A 16,381-nucleotide genomic window follows, 5' to 3' on the forward strand; every position below is an offset into this window, starting at 1 on the left:
ATGTTTGTCTAGGCATCCACGGTCCCCAAATCATAATTGACTATAAGACCAAGACCACGTGTCCGAAGACATTTAGGACTGTCGGAATTTGTTCCTATAAACCACGTTTAGGGTGGTAGACGGCAGGCAAGGCCTGTAGTGGGGGATTCGCACAGGTGGCAGGACAACACCCTCAACTGGTGGACATTTTTATCGCGAATTAAACGGCGGCTGGTGGCAGTACAAAGTGTTAGTTTATACTAGAGGCACCAGCGCCGAGTCTCGGTTGGTTTTGTGCCATTATGATATCAGGTACTTGAGATAGAGGTAAAGGACGTTTTCTGTTTCATCCAATCACACACAGCCAGGCACGCATACGTCATCCAAGCCCAACAGAACTGGGCCCACCTGCGATAGACACACCAACACAAATTCATTATGGATTATTTCTATGCATGAAAATAAACACCATACTTTGTGTTATGGAGCGGTTGAACATTGCACAACCAAATCATGATCAGCCACTCGCTTACCAACCTCATTTTCATCCGCATCTGCATTTTTCTCCTTGAATATGCCCTCTTCATCGAGCTCTCACTTCTCATTCTCACCTCACTCTTTTTCGGGCCTCAACCAACATCGGGCTCCCCCACAGCAATAGCCCTCAAACTATTCATCCTCACTCTCTGCATCCTCGAGATATCCTCCCTCCTCTTCCTCTATCTCCCCCACAAAGAACGCCTGCTCAAAAGCAAGGCTATCTACCCCTCCCCACCACTTACCCGCTCTCAACGTCAAGCGCTCTTCCAACAATGCACCGCCAACGTCCCCGACTGGCACCGTTACCTCCAACTCTGGTTCCTCAACGCCCCCCTCACTGAGATAAAACGCGACAACATCCGTGACTTCATCCTCTGGGGCTTCTTCGACACCGACTCAACCGCCCCTCTCACCCCTGAAATCGAACCCGAAATCGACAGCTACATCTCCCACATCGAGACCCTTTCCAATCGTAAATTTCCTCCCGGCCGCGGCAACTCCACCACTGCGCTCCGCCTTACCTTTGATCCGATCCAAACCCGCTACAGAAGTATCATCTGGTATCTCCTCGTCTGTGCCATCGACGCCTTCACCCACCTCACCCTCTACCGAAACAACTTCTCCCACCACCGCCCCTATTACCCCCCTCCCCAAACCACAGCAACTGTCGTCTCTCCCAAAATATTCCACTCCTTCCCACCCCCAGTCCTATCCCACCTCTTCCCCCACCGCCCCCCCTCCCCGACAAACCACCTCTCTTACTACCTCCGTCCTCACCGATCCCCAACCCACAAACCGGTAATCTTCCTGCACGGAATAGGCATAGGCCTCTACCCCTACCCACCCTTCCTCCTCTCCCTCCCCAAGGAAATCGGCATCCTCATCCTGGAAAACCTCCCCTTTTCCTCCCGCTTAACATGCCCCCCATTGTCCAAAACCCTCTTCCTCCAAGAACTATCCTCCATCCTCTCCCACTTACCGCCCTGCTGGGAGGAATTCACCCTCGTAACCCACAGCTACGGCTCCGTCCTCGCAACCCACATCCTATCCGACACCACCCTCTCACCCCGCGTCACCAGCCTGGTGCTAATCGACCCCGTGACCATCCTGCTCCACCTCCCCGATGTGGCCTACAACTTCACCCGCCGCCAACCCGCCAAAGCAAACGAATGGCAGCTGTGGTACTTTGCCAGCACAGACCTCGGGGTAGGGGAGGGGTTGGGGCGGTATTTTTTCTGGAGGGAGAATATCCTCTGGAGGGAGGACTTGACGACCACGACGACCCAAAGGAGAAAAGTGGCGGTTGTGCTGAGCGGGAGGGATCTGATAGTTGATACCGGGACGGTGGCCAAGTACCTTGCTTGTGAAGAGGGGGATTGGACAAAGGAAAAGGATCACAGGTGGACAACAACAACAACAACAACAACAACAACAGCAACAGCAACAACTGACGTGCAAGCAAAAAAAATACACAAAACACGGGACGGGATAGAAATCATCTGGTTCCCCGAGCTAGACCACGCGCAGGTTTTTGAACAGAAAAGAGACTATCAACTTGTTGCTGAGGTGGTGGAGAGTTATTCTGGTCACAAAAAGGAGGACGGAAAATAACATCGTAAATAGGTTAGATATTTTCTATATATGCGTAGATATTTTCCATTTATATGTCGATAAATAAATAAATAAAAAAACACCCAAGTCATGACCTCCCCTCCTTCACCTCCGCTCCGCCCCAACTCCTCAAGTTAACCTCCACAGGCGCCGACCCGCTCCGCACCACCACCATCACCAAATCCTCCACCTCCGACTGGTTAACAGCCTGGTGCTCGAGCCACGCAGGAATATACGCAAAGTCCCCCTTTCCGAGCACGTGGCGTTCGGGGTGCTGCTCGTCTTCGTCTTTTGGCTGGGCGAGGAGGACACCCGTGCCGGATGTCACGTAGATGATTGTTTCTTTGAGGGTGAGGTATATCAGGGTCATGGATCATTGCATGGTACAACACTTTCAAGGATTATGTATCAAGTTTGAAAGGAAAGAAACAGAAGAAAAACGCACCTTGCTCTCCGTTGTGGTGTATTAAAGAGGATGATCGGGGCCTCACAATGAGGACTGGCAAAGCGGGATATTGGTTGGTAGCATGCTCATCAAGCTCAACAGCTAGCTAAATGGTGGTGGGTGTTGGGAAGGGATGGATGGATGGATGGATGGCCTTCCCACCCTCAGCCAGCCAACCGGTGCTTTCCATGCGTGGGCAAACCACGGTAACCCACTGATCATGGGGGCCCGGGAACAAGTAGGGGACATCGGAACTTAAAACTCACCTGTCGCGCACATGCTCTCCGCCTGCCCAACTATGGCGTCCCTGCTGATAACCCGCGGCCCTTCTGCCGCTGGCGCTGGAGTTGGTGCTGGAGTCGGCGCTGCTGCTGGTATCACCGTTTTCGGGGATACATCTGTCCGGTCATCGGCTTGTTGGTCACCTGATGTGTGGTGCTCCGAGGGGGGGAGTATATCGGCGGATCTGGTCACAGATATGGATGCCGGCATGATCATGGGCAGGACCTCCTGGACGATTGGGATCAAGGACGCCATCGTGTGGAATAGTTCACGCGCGTCCGGGATGTACATCCGTAGAGGTGTGGCTATGACAAAGTAGGAAGGCGAGTATGACGGACAGGACTTGGCCTGCGAAGTTGGCAATGGCACATGAGATGCGATGCTGAGTGGAGGTGGTGACTGTAACGGTGATGATTTGAGAGTGGTTCCGTTTTGGGATTTTTATCGTCGTCGGGTTCTGCTGAGGGATGGGTGAGTTGGCACAGTTGACGGTTGGGTATCAGGGGTCGGCCCCGGTGGTCGCCAGTAGCCCAAAAGAACAATTCGCTGGTTTCTCGTCTTTAGATGCCGCCTGCTTTGAAGTCCGACACTGAAAGTCACACAATGCGCATCGGATGGTAATTGTGAGTCGTCTTCTGCCACCTTCCGGGTTGGTGAGCTAGCTGTCAACTGGCCGTCCAGAGCGATACCTGAGATCAGGAAACCTGCGGCGCAACCAGAATCGGGAGTGTTTGGTCCAATCGACAAAAGAGGGAGGACGTCGATGATGTCTTGATGATATTGGGTGAAGTAAATAGCAAATGTGATTGAGTCGATGTCTGATGTTTCACTCTCATCCCGGAAGCTGAGGTGAGGATTGCGGTGAGGTCAGTGGAGCTGTGCTGTCCGTTGGGCTGCTTGATAAGGAAGGCGATAAGAAAGGTACTTCGTTGTACGTACATTTTGGGTGCAGTCTTGAAGTACCGCCTGTGACCCCACTCGAGCTTCACTGCCGGACCGGGGATGGCGGGCTTGAAGCTCCGACCGAGCAGCTCCTGCCGTCGCCACTAGCTTCGGTACCCAGTCCGGTGTCATATACACCTGCCCTATCTGGACCGTGATGGCATCTGCACAGGTGTCCCCTCCGCAATGGTGGCCGTCTTTATCACAGATCAGATACCCGAGCGCCGGTCCCGGGCAGCAGCTCGAACCCTGCACCTCGTGGTTGTGTGACATGTGGGGGGAAGGAGGGGTTCCCAGGGTGTCGTCGCGCGATGCGATATCTCGGGGATAAATGATGAGAGTCATGTCGATGATGCAAAACCTCATGCTAGCTGCCCTGTCGCTTTGTCTCCAACTTTGCCTTCTGCATCTGGTGGTGCGGGGTAGCTCTCTCCCTCCGATGTCTCCTGCCACCTCAGCTAAAAGTCCACCTTCCATTTTTTCTTGATAAAGAAGGGGAAAGAGCACCTTGATGGTAGAGGTGGAGTGAACCCCGCCTTTTCCCCATCTTTGACATCTCGAGGAAATGCCGGCTGAAATGAGCCATCTTGAACACGACGCCGCAGTAGTGATGGGAGCCGCAGAACTCTCCAGGCTGGAGCTGCTCCCCCCTGAGCTGGTATACAGCATCTTATCTCACCTCTCACCCTTTGACCTTGTCGCTGTCTCGGCGACATCACGCACCCTCTACACCCGTGCCAGCGCCGATCACCTCTGGCAAGCTCTGATTCAAGAAAACGTCCCTGGTATCCAAGTCAGGACTCCAGCACCATGCCGGAGCTTCAAAGCTCTCTACCGGGCCCATGATCCCTACTGGTACCTGCCAAAATACAAGATATGGTTCGCAGATGTCAACCTCACCGGCAGACTCATCATCGTCCGCTACGACCCCCGAAGGGGCTGCATCGAAGGCTACCAACTCGTCGCCGCAAACCGAAGTCGCACCTTTCAACCCTGGGAAGCCAACCGCAACGTCTCGATTCACCACTTTGACCCTGTCGTTCAACTTCACATGGACAAGACCATGATCCAGCTGGACGCCATCGACTCTGCCGACTCTCTTGCCTTCGACTCGGACAGTCCAGCTTGGGCCCGTTTCAACACCATCAACCTCCGCCTTGTCCGTTCTCGCACCTCCTCGATGGAAGGCAACTTTTCTCGCTCACCCTCCCCAGCTTCAATCGCTCCGCCTAAACCCTCACGTCTCCTCTCCGAGCGTCAAATGCAGAATTACACTGACTCGATGTATGCAACCATCTTCCACACCCGCGTCCTTTCCTCCGACGAGATCTCCTTCTGCGCCTCCCCCAAGTTTCCCTACGGCTTCATCTGGCCACCCCCCGCCATCCCCTCGGGCCACCGCGTCTTCGGAACAGCCGCCAAGCTCTCCGGTGGACGGCACTTCAAACCAGAGACCCGCCCCTCCTCCCGTTCCGATCTCTCCGACAAGGCCTTTGTGATCAAAACATGGCTTGCCACGCGCATCCCCGGCCGAGCTGTTTACAATATGTCCGTCATCGCAGATCCGTTAGCCGTAAGCATGATGAACCTGCCCCTTGCCGTGCGGGGAGACGACGCCGTAGACGACGCCGTAGACGACGACGTCTCAATCCGGATGCAGATAGGGCAGGAACTCGCTACTTATGCCACACTGGACCCGAAACTGTACACCCCGACAAAAGAAAAGCCGTTTAGGGGGATCTGGGTAGGGGATTACTCGGGTCACGGGTGTGAATTTCTTCTTGTCACGCAACCAGATGATGAGACGCCTTTTGATGCCGAGAGTATCCAACCCCGTGAGGAAGAGTCAGCCGACGAGTTTGAGAAGCGAAAACACGACGAAACTGTCTATCGTGGTCCGCTGGAGGCGATTAAACTTACGGGTGACCCTAACGTTCCCCGAGGGGAAGTAACCTTTCGAGTTGCGGACCTAGGAGAAAGGGGGCTCATCAATATCTGCCAATATGAACCGTTTGAGGGGGTGAGGATTGTGAAGAGCCAGGGACATGTGGGCTCGACGGGATTTGTCAATGGTGAGTTCTTCTTCGATCTATCTACCTGTGGCGGGAGGGACGAGGATGATGGCTGACAGACCCCATAAATTTATTTGGGATGGCGCGACAGATAGCTTTATTGAGTCGCAGTTGTTGCTGATCAGCCACGATAGGCTGGCGCAGTATTGGTCTGAGTTTGGCCATGTGAGTTTCCTTCAGAGGGTGGATATTGATGGGTTCTTGGCCCCAGCGTAGAGAGCTTTTTTGGGGTTGTGATGGTGGTGAGATACAGATTGGCTATTTGCATAGAGCGGCTTGCTCCGAGGTGTAAATCATGATCAAATTAATGTATTAGGACCAAATAATTGGCATTTTCCTGTCTGAGGCGCCATGAAACCTCAGATATATCCCCAAACGCCATATTTACCAGACCGTCCCCAGCCAGCACCGTCACTTGCCATTCCCAGTACTCTCAGAAGCAGCCCTCATCCCCTCCCTAACCTCTTCCGCCTCCTTCCTGAACCCACACCCATACGTCTCCCCCGTATTCCACACCAACCCTCCCTTACCCCCGTTCCCCTTGGTGCACTCGGGACAAATCTTTACCCTATGCCACGCCGTCGCCAGGTTGCCCCGGACATTATATATCCCCTTGTGGCTCTCCGGCTGGGTATTGTAACTCTCGTCCGTGGCCTTGACAATAAGCGTGGTGCACTGCTTCTTAGGCAACTGTCCCATCAAGCTCACCGACCGGCCGAATCCATCCTCGCAGTCCTGCCCAACCTTTGCCAGGGCCGGGGGTAAGGGGACAGTGGGTGGGAGGGAGAGGACGGGAAGAGTACCGTTGTATCTCCACCTTGTCCACCCCCAGCTCTTGTTCCCATAGCACGGCGTGGCTGGGTTGGAACAGTCGTCCACGAGCTGGGCCTGGTCCCACGTCGCGCCGCCGTCGAGGGAGACATCAACGCGCGTGATTTTTCTGCCCCCGCCAGAGTAGGCGTATCCCTGGAGGGCAATGGGTTCATTGTCCGGTGTTGTTTCCGGACAGGGGGTGTTGCCGTCAGAAGAGGTCGGTTTGGGGGTGAAGCCCACCTTTTGCGGTGTAGCCGCCATATCAATCGTTCTCCCCCCCCCATTCACCCTCTCCCCACTTCCAATACCTCCCCCCGGCATCCAAGAAACTTTCTTGACACACTCCCCCACCCAGACCCCCGTTATCGCGCTCGTCACCGGCATCTCCTGTATGCTCGGCGCCTTGTCCCAATCCTCCTTGCCCCCTTCGTTCGGCCCAAAGCTCTTGTAATCCCTCCTCTGCCACTGACTCGTCGCCTCCTCGTCCGAGATGACAATCCTGCGCAGCCACTTTACGCTCCTGGCAGCCACATTCCCCGGCACCACCACCCTGAGTGGGAACCCGTGATCCCTCGGGAGTGTTTCTCCGTTCATCCCCCACGCAAGCAGCACGTCCCCGTGTTGGTCGGTCGCTTTCGGGAGCGGTATACTGGCCGAGTAAGCCTCCCTGCCGACAAACCAAGCGTGCATATCCTTTTCGTTCTCTTGTTGTTCCAACTCGAGCCCAGCATCTTTTAGGATATCTTTCAGCTTCACGCCCTCCCAAACCGCGTTACTTATCGCGCCGACCCCCCACTGCAACCCGTTCGTTTTCCCTGCGTGTCGCGTCATGTCATTCCTCCTGTTTCCACTGCACTGCAACGTTGCCGTAACCCTCTCCGTTTTAAATCTATTTTTCAGCTCCCCAATCGTATACCTCCTCTCCTCCCCATCAGGCAACTCCACCACCAACTCCCCCCCATCCTCTTCAGGAACCCACATATGATGCCGCACATAAAACATCCCATTCTCGGTGTAAAACCCCTTATCCAGCTCCTGATTAGGCGGCTCCGCGTTCCTAGGCTTGTAAGTGTGCGTTATAAGTCTTTTGTCCCGCACCGGATCGTTTACGAATGGGTCTTCGATGCTCGTGGCGGGTGGTTTCCCGTCTGGGCCGAGGTCGGAGGGGTGGATGTACCCGATTAGATACTCTTCTAGGATCTCTTTGACGTGAGGGGAGTTGTGGATGGTGAAAATTTCCCAGTAGGGCTCTAGGGAGCCGCCGGCGGCGCGGAGGATGATGTCCCCGCCTGGATGGGCGGGGAGCCAGGAGGTGATGTTGTAGACTTTGTTGTTGAGGGTTACCCATGGTTCGGGGGAGGTGGGGCCGTGAGACTGGTGGATTTCGGAGAGGTGGTAGAGCGGGAGGGAGGGGGAGGGGGAAGGGTCGAGGGAGGAGGTTTCGGATTTGGATAGGAGAGGGAGGGTGAGGAGGAGGGAGGTGGTTAGGAGGAGGCTGGCGAGGTGGGAGGCTTTGGGGGGTGGTTTTGGGTGATGGGGTGGGCTGGTGGTGTGTAGCGGTCGAGGGAGAAGTCGGAGGTTGATCGGGGGGGCGCGTCGGGGCCGGCTACGGTTGAGGAGGGAGGTGATGGCTATTCGGGGGATGCGTGTCGCCATGGATGGTGGAGGCTGTGTGTGTGTAGATTTGGTAAGCTTTGTGCAAATGTCAGGAAGGAGTTTAGATAAAAGAATACAAACCGGTCCAGAGATATCTTCACGTTTTCTCTCCACAAACCCAACAGGATGGAAGGGTCATCTGATCGCCTTGTTGTACAGGGAACAACATAAGACACGGGCGTCGGAAGCGGCTGCGGAAGCGAACACGGCATTGGGGGCGGTCGGACACCTGCTAGCAGTCATCCAATCTCTGCCCACCACGCAGCGGCCGCGCTGTTCACCGCCAGACGAACACGATAGGAAGCCATACCAGAGCAAGATTCAGTTGGGCAGCCGATGGTTGCCGTCGATAGAAAGAAGTTGTTGCGTCAGGGTCCAGCCAAGCTGCACGTCGGGAGCGTTCCGATTCGAAAACACCTCCTGTGATTGGCCAACCGACAGCTTCACAAGCCCGCCTGGAGCCCGCGCCAGCGCGGCGCTGCGCCGCTGTGGAGCAGAAGCTTTTCCCCGGATTTTCAGCGGCTTCGACGGCGCCTTGGCTCTGAAACTAGCCCTGTCTTGGCGGTGCAACCACAGTCCACACTTCTCATCAAAGGCAAAGAGGAAAAAAAACACTGGTACCAATCCAATTCCAACTGCCTTATTTTGCTGTGAGATTGTGTAACAAGAAAAAACAACAAAAAAGGAAACCCTCTCCATCTACTGATTGCCCAACCACTCTTCGTAGCTATAGGCCTCAGGTTCTTGAGGCTCATCATACTCATCTCCATACAGGTCATCCTCCCCCGTGGCCCCGTGAACATGTCTGTACGGATACAAGCCGTCGTCATCTTGATCGGCCTGTCCCATGAGATCCATGTACCACGCCCACGGGTGCTCAGCCTGCTCCGCCTGCTCCGCACTCTCCGTCCTCTTCAAAGCCGACGGGATGGCGCCCTGGTGCTGCCTCTGCGGCGACTGTCCCCTCTCCAACGGCTCCCTAAAACTAATGTTCCTCGCCCTCTTCCCAAGAGTTTGTATAGGGATCGCTCGCCTGTCGGCCTCAGCCTTCACCTCTTCATTTTCGTTTTCCAATCGCGTCGTTCTAAGGTAGGTCATGTCAGTATCTCATTTGATCACACGTCCCAGACAATGAATGGAGACACTTACAGGCGCCTATACTCCTTCTCAGACCTCGCCAACTTGCCCAATTCGGCTTTGATCTCTTTCCATCTCCTCTCATCGTGTCTATTTCCCATCTGTGTTAGCGCTACCTCATAATGGGGGAATACTAGACGTCGAAAAACTTACTTGCTCATCTCTCCATTCGCGCTATTCTTCTTCTTATCCCTCAACACATTCAACCGATCCCTCTGCTCCTCCTTCTTCCTCACCGTCTGACTAACAAGAGCTAGCAATCGTTGCCACTGATTGACCGGCCCGTCCCCAATCATCTGCTTCACTTCATCATCCCACTCGGCAATGGCCTTGAACTCCTCCTCCAGCACCTTGTCCTCTTGGGCGATCTGCTGTTCCGTTTCCTTGTCAGGCTTGTACGTGCCGTCCTCGGAGTCTCTTCTCTGTCTCTTCCCCGGGCGCTGCTTCGTGGCACTGGTATCTGGCGGCAGCTTTCGTTTCCCAGGTTGGTTCACCGCGGGGGTCTCCTCATCCTCATCAGAGACAACGAGGAACTCGTCGGATGATTCGGACGTCTCGCCGGTGGGGACATAGTCGGGATCCTCCTCTCGTTGCTGACGCCTTCGCCTCTTTTCCTCTTTTTCCCTTATTCTTTGCTTTTGTTCCTCGGTCAGCGGACGACGTGCAGTCGGTTTCTTGCTGGACGTTGTAGGCTGTGGAGCTACTGGAGGCTGTGGAACCACTGGAGGTTGCGGAGGTTGCGGAGGTTGTGGAGGATCAGGACCCCCCGTTGGTGGTTCAGTCTGCTGAGTACCACCACCGCCGCCGCCATCACCATCGTTTTCATTGTCGCTAACTGGAAAATCGTCAACCTCACCCAGACCAACACGGCCTGGTCTGATCCTCGTCGTCCTCAGTCCCCACTGGTTCCCATCATGTCCCAGTCCCTCCATGATCTCCTTGTACTGCCACGGTTTCAAACCCTGTGGAAGCCCTCTCATCCCGATCCGTCTTTCGATCTGCCCCACCATGTGTCTCTGACTGACAGTCCGCATGTTCTCCCGCATGGTCCTAGGGCTGAAGCGCTGCCCTGGAGCCCTATACGGTCCTTCGTCCGGAAATTCAAACCGATCGGGCTCGTCTCCCGAGTTGTCGTCCTGTGACGAGTGATAATCTTCCAGGGCACCCTCCTCATCCTCATCTGCCGCCTCCTCCTCCTCCTCCTCTGTCGAGCTGCTCACCTGTACCGGCGTGGTCTGAGTCCCAGTCGAGACACCGGTACGTCTCTCAGGTGTATCCCCAGCCCCATCAAACCCCATCCCATCCACCTCATCATCATAACCCCCCCCCACTGACACCAAAGTACTATTCCCCTCCCCAACCCCAATACCCAACCCCGGCGTCCTCCCAATCTGAGCCATATACCTTTTCCACTTCCTCGGACTCCTCTTCCTAATCTCACTTACCGGGACCCCCCCTTCCCAACTCCCCCTCGAAGCTGCCACCAGCCCAGCCATGCCATCATCCTCATCAAACCACGCCGGTCTAGCCCGCACATTCGGCACGTCAGGATCAAACGGGGTCTCCCACTCAAACCCCGTCAGATCCTCCGCCGGGATTCCCTCGTCGGTAAAAACCCCCAGCTTGAGCGGTTTCCCGACAGGGTTGGTGCACCACTTCTCCAACCACTCGACATGTATCTCATCCCCGTAGTGCTCGTCCCACTTGGCGGCATCCCAGCCCTGGCCGACGAAGTCCATGCAGATGGGGCATGGCTCACGCTTGTGCACTTTGCGGAAGTGGTCGACTGCCGTCTCGGGGGTGCGCAAAACAGGGAGGTAGCACTGGAAGAAGGGACAGTTTCTCGTCTGGAGAGCCAGTTCTTGAATGGCCCTCGCGCGGAGTCCTTCCGGGATGGGTGGCGGGCGGAGGGTGTAAGGTTGGATGCCTACTTTGGAGATGAGGTTAGGGGACATGTTGGGTTTGTGGGCGGTGACCACCTCGCTGATGACGGGTGGATCTTCCAGGGGAGGGTCGGTAGGGTCGATTGTGGGGGGTGCTCCGGGGGGGAGCTTGGTGGTGTACAGCAGCTTTGCCTTTGTCAGCGTGTCCAACGCCTTGATGTCCTCCAGGGTGGAGTAAGGTGGTTTGGGAGGGGAAGCTGGCTTCTTGTTTTCCGCGCCGGGAAGCGGGGGACGGGGGGTGGTGTCTGTTGGGTCGAACTTGGAGGCGTCACGCTTGCCGGGGGGATAGGGGGTGGCAGGACTGGTGCTAGCAGGAGCGGGTGGGGTGGGATCGCTTTCGCCGGTCAGTTCTTGGATCCTCTTCCTGTATACTTGGTCTAAAGTTTCTCTGTTCTTGTAGCCGGCTGCTTCTGCCTCGTTGTTGGCGTGGACTTGGTTCCAGTAGTTTTCCTTTGCCGTGATATCTGGGAGACCAACCCCGGGGTTGGTGGTTGGCCACTTTCTAATCCAGTATCCAGGGCGGTTTGGATTTTTTACCCAATGCTGGGGGTCGGACGGAATCACACCCGTCTTTGCCGGGCTCTTCTTTGTTGGCTTGGTCATGGGGGTTGGTTTCTTTGATGGCTCTTTGGGAGCCCTCTTCGCCGCCCGTCCTGCAAAGGCCTGGGCGATACGGGGGTCGACAGCACCCTTGGGCTTACGGGGGGTTGTGAGTGGTTTCGGAGATCCCCTGGGCTTTTGGGGTGTCCTGATTCTAGAACGTGCGACGGGTTTGACCGGTTTGACCCGGGGTGTATGGCCCAGCGTTGGCGTTCCCGTCTCGGTGGGAAGGGTCACTCTCCGCCTCTTGTGACGGGTCGGACTGGGAGTCGGCTGCATACGGGGCTTTTCTTTAGGCTGCTCCTGTTGAACAGGCGCCACGCTCAGATGCAGCGGCCGCGCGAGCGGAGGTGGTTCGGATTGTTCCGGCAACTCTGGCTTGTCCTTCGGTATCTCCACGAGTTGAAAATTATCTGGAAGGAAATCTAGCACCTGAACTTTCAACTGTTTCTCCCAAGGCTGCCACGTCCCCAAGTCTTCAATCGGTGTCGCACGATACAATTGCCAGTCAAAGTTGTGCGTAACCGGCGGCGGTTTGTATCTGCCCCATAGCTTTTTCTGTGGAGTTTCGGTGTAGATGTCGCGATATCCGAACGGCTGATGCTCATAGATGCCCTCAAAAACCGGCAACGATTGCTCATCCACCTTGTTGATCCGCAGGTAAGGGTGGACAATGAGCCTCCGGGCCACTTCCCATTCAGTCTCAGTCATGGATGGACTAACAAGAATGTCAGGGAGGTCGGGGTCAAAGCCTTGGGTGATGCTGAAGTGGTCCGTCTTGCTGTCAAACGGCCCCCCATTTGCCATCACTTTGCCCACGAACTCTCGGAGTTTGACAAGTGAGATCTCCCACAGAGACAGTGGGCACTCATGCACTGAGGCCCCGTCGTAGGAGGCATCCTGGAAACTATACCTCCTCCAGACCGGTCGTGACACGATAAACTGAGGGAACAGGCTGAGTGGGCTGGGTGCTTTAACACCCTTCGGGTAGATCGCTTCCTTTGTCAGCTTCTCTATCTTCGCCATCAACTCGACAAACGCCTCAACAAGAGGCGTAAAGGCTCTGCTTAATGCCGGGGTGAACTCTGCATCCGGGCTACTCGTATCGAGTACGTCAACAAGGCTTATGTAGAGGGATGGGGGTACACCCGTTTCGTCAGCAACAGGGTATTTTCCAAAGTGTGGCCCGAGCCAGTTCTCGCCAGGAAAGAAAACCTCGAGGTAGGTCAGCCCAGCGAAAGGGACCCCTTCTGCTGTCTTCCAAATTTCACTCGCAAGGATCGGTCTGAGCAACCTCTCGGCAACAATCGATGGAGCTGTCAGTTCCGAGTGCGTCAGATACCAGTCGTCAGACGCGCTGTCATATGGCTTTGTCTGGCCAGGGGCCAAAATGTGCCATCGATCGGAAACCTGCCCCGACCCCCCTGGAGCGAATGCCCGAAGCGTTACCGCGTAAGTGTATTTCTTCGCGTTGACTACGTCGAGTTGCGCCGCAATTACCTCCCAGTTTGACTTGAGAAAGGCCAAACCTCCATATGTTACCGGAGCTTGGGTTGGATTGCCCTGCTCGTCGGTGGTGAAGGCATTTATCAGCGCAGCTGGGATCGCTGGGCGGCCTGGACGGTCGCGGATAGCTCCCGGTACCAACACACGGCATACTTGTTGCATCCAGAGGCTGTACTGATTCGTGAAGAAGGCAGTGGCAGGAGCATCGTCCCCGGCGGGCAACGGCAACCGAAGGTAAGCAACGTCTGGTCTACCTCTCCCTTTCAACTGTGGCCAGTCCAAGGTGACCTTTCCAACATGGTGTCTGGCTCCCGGCTCCCACTTCCAGGGAATGGGGTCATGTGGACCTGCCACGAAGGGGATCAGCTTCCCAAAGTACGCGCTGTCTCCTGGACGGTATTGCTTGTCGATCTGCTGGCAAAGCCAGTTGAATGCGACGCGGTCCTTGGCAAGGGCACCTACCCCAGCACACTGCACGCGGCAGGCATGCTGGTTGATATCAGCGAGAAATGCGTCCTTCTCCTCTTGCAACTCATAATCCTTGCTGGGATCCATGATGTAGAGGTTGTAAGTCACTCCAGCTCTGCTGTCAAGGCCAAGCAGACGGTCAACGGCGTCCACAAAGCTGTTAAAAATCCCACGACGGAACCAGACAACACCCTGGTACCCATGAAGCGGGATCATCAGGCTCTTTCCAGGCTGGAAGTCAGTTTCCTTGGCGAACTGCTTCTCCAACTGACCAACCTTGGTTTTGAACGTCGGCGCCCTTTTCTCGTCCAGTGACCACCGATCCGAGGCATTGTCGAGGGTCGACGGCGGTGGGTATTTTGCTAGATTCTTCCACTGCTTACTTTTCGGAGGTTCTTCATCTGCCATGCCACCTCTGATGTGCAGGTCGTCGTCGCTCTCGTCCTCTTCCTCTTCCTCTTCCTCTTCCATGTCCCAATCGTCATCCAAACCTCCACCGCGAAGGCCTATCTCGTTTGTTTCCATCATGTTGAGATAGGCAGTCACGTCCAAATCACCTTCGCGCGAGGCGAGGTCCTCCAGCGTCAACATGTCCACATCGGAGCCTTCCTTGGTGCTCTCCTCATCAGACACGAGGTCTTGCTCTTCCCCCATCACTACATCTGACCCACCGTCTGAGCTCACCTCCACCGCCTCGAACCATGTCTCCTCGAGCTCGTCCTCCCACTCATCCTCTTCCAGTTCTTCGAGATCATTATCACCTCCCCGAAGCCCTGCATCGTCCTGGAGCCGGCGCATCCAGGGCGGCGGTTTGAGCTGCCAATTCCCCTCGTCATCAGCGTAAACATCCAGGCCATTCTCATGATAAGGCCTCTGTTTCATCCCCGCAAGCGACGGGGGCTTCCCTATAAAACCAGATGACCTCCCTCTGAACCCAACCGGCCCATCGTAGTAAGGCCCATACCGCTTTTCTTCTTTCCTCCTCGTCAACAACAGTCTCCCCCCACCACCCGTCTTTTTGGGTACTGGCGAGGCGGCGACATTATTCAGGGCTATTTAACATGTCAGTAAGAAACCCCAAAACAAAGGAGGAGGCCGAAAGAAGAAACATACCCTTCGCAGACTCCGGAATATACTTCTTGAAGTCATTCAAAAAGTAATACCTATCCTCAAAGTACTGCTCCCGAAACTCTTTCGACCCCGGCTCGAACATATTGCCCTGCACTTCAGCCCCCGGCGCCGGGATGGGCACCCCAATATAAAACGCCGCCAGCCTCGACGGCAAATCCCACGCCTCATCCTCAGCATCATACCCCAACACCTTGCCAATCTGAGGCCTCAACCTCTGATACCCAAGCATATCCGCCTCCTGAATCAGCGCCTCAGCCCGGTTGCTGCTGTACGCGACAGGGATCAAAGGCCAAATCTTGGCCAGCTGCTGCGTCGTAAAGTTGGCCTCGAGAAACATCCTCAGTGTGGTGCTAACATCCTTCCCATTGACAATCTCCCTAACAGCATTCCTAAACTGCTTGGTGATATACCCAAACCGGTCCTTTGTCCGCGCATCAGGGTTCAGCCGCGGATCCAGATTGTAATCCTCCCGTTCATGGTCCGGCATGAACGGGTCGTCGATCAGATAGAACCTGGGCACCTCCCGTTTCCCCACCCAGTTCTTTTCCTTTTCCTTTGCCTCCCTCGCGGCCTCCTCCACGTCCCAGAATCTTTCGGGAACCTTGTCAGTTTTCTTGACTGACGTGAGCTCGCTCGTGGGATCGAGCGGGTGGTAATCTTTTCTTTCCGCTGCGAGCTTGTTCCATGCGTAGGGCGAGGTTTTTTTCGCGCTCCGGTGGCCGAACTTGGGTGTTTTCCATTTGCCGTAAACGGGACGTCGATACGGTGGTGTCTTTGCCGACGTGACGGGCCAGGCGCCTGGAGGCTCGGGGGTGACCATCAGTTTCCAGTCTTGTCGTGTCCCGGCCATCCGCTGCTCAGACGTGTCTGACCAGCCGGCGTTGAGAAAGTTCCAAATCCTTTGAAACATGTGGGCCATCTTGGAAAGGGCTTGGTTGTGGTGACAGTGTGTTTAGGTCGGGTGGTGGTGGGGGAGAAGGTGAGATGCCGATGGGGCGGGTTGGAAGCTTCATGGTGATGGAAATATTCGAGGCTTGGGGACAAAGCGTGGTCAGTAAACAAGCTGGTGTGTTGTGTGGGGAGAGCTGCATGCTATTTTCTTTGTTCTTCGAGTCAAAATACGGACTGGAAATCACGACCGCCACTGGGTCGAGGGGCAACAAACAAAGGCAACAGGGCTGCTTGCGAACATGGAAATTCTGCGGATTGTGTCCGGAAGGGGTAATGCAAATAACAAAGGTTTGTATTGACCTAAC

At 55.4% G+C, this 16,381-nt stretch overlaps 5 protein-coding genes across 5 annotated transcripts; 2 read left to right on the top strand and 3 right to left on the bottom strand.

Moving 5' to 3' along the window:
* Window positions 1-492: 492 nt before the first annotated feature.
* On the top strand, window positions 493-2,130 carry QC762_511350 (uncharacterized protein; the record flags this gene model as incomplete). The annotated part of the gene is made up of 1 exon (XM_062891527.1): window positions 493-2,130. One exon carries the CDS (start codon window positions 493-495, stop codon window positions 2,128-2,130), a length of 1,638 nt encoding a protein of 545 aa, XP_062742825.1.
* Window positions 2,131-5,852, bottom strand: QC762_511340 (uncharacterized protein). The gene is made up of 3 exons (XM_062891526.1): window positions 2,842-5,852; window positions 2,576-2,629; window positions 2,131-2,472 (listed from the first exon to the last, which is right to left on the bottom strand). Exons 1-3 carry the CDS (start codon window positions 3,146-3,148, stop codon window positions 2,219-2,221), a joined length of 615 nt encoding a protein of 204 aa, XP_062742826.1. The 5' UTR covers window positions 3,149-5,852; the 3' UTR covers window positions 2,131-2,218.
* Window positions 3,948-6,263, top strand: QC762_511330 (uncharacterized protein). Its single transcript, XM_062891525.1, has 2 exons — window positions 3,948-5,871; window positions 5,963-6,263. The coding sequence occupies exons 1-2, from the start codon at window positions 4,365-4,367 to the stop codon at window positions 6,085-6,087; spliced, it is 1,632 nt and encodes a 543-aa protein (XP_062742827.1). The 5' UTR covers window positions 3,948-4,364; the 3' UTR covers window positions 6,088-6,263.
* A 19-nt stretch (window positions 6,264-6,282) lies between these two features.
* On the bottom strand, window positions 6,283-8,340 carry QC762_511310 (uncharacterized protein; the record flags this gene model as incomplete). Its single annotated transcript, XM_062891524.1, has 1 exon — window positions 6,283-8,340. One exon carries the CDS (start codon window positions 8,338-8,340, stop codon window positions 6,283-6,285), a length of 2,058 nt encoding a protein of 685 aa, XP_062742828.1.
* A 699-nt stretch (window positions 8,341-9,039) lies between these two features.
* Window positions 9,040-16,044, bottom strand: QC762_511300 (uncharacterized protein; the record flags this gene model as incomplete). Its single annotated transcript, XM_062891523.1, has 4 exons — window positions 9,040-9,424; window positions 9,490-9,567; window positions 9,631-15,046; window positions 15,108-16,044. The coding sequence occupies 4 exons, from the start codon at window positions 16,042-16,044 to the stop codon at window positions 9,040-9,042; spliced, it is 6,816 nt and encodes a 2,271-aa protein (XP_062742829.1).
* Between the last annotated feature and the right edge of the window lie 337 nt (window positions 16,045-16,381).

This window comes from Podospora pseudocomata, chromosome 5 (genome assembly GCF_035222375.1).
Source record: "Podospora pseudocomata strain CBS 415.72m chromosome 5, whole genome shotgun sequence".
In the NCBI taxonomy this organism is placed as follows: domain Eukaryota; kingdom Fungi; phylum Ascomycota; class Sordariomycetes; order Sordariales; family Podosporaceae; genus Podospora; species Podospora pseudocomata.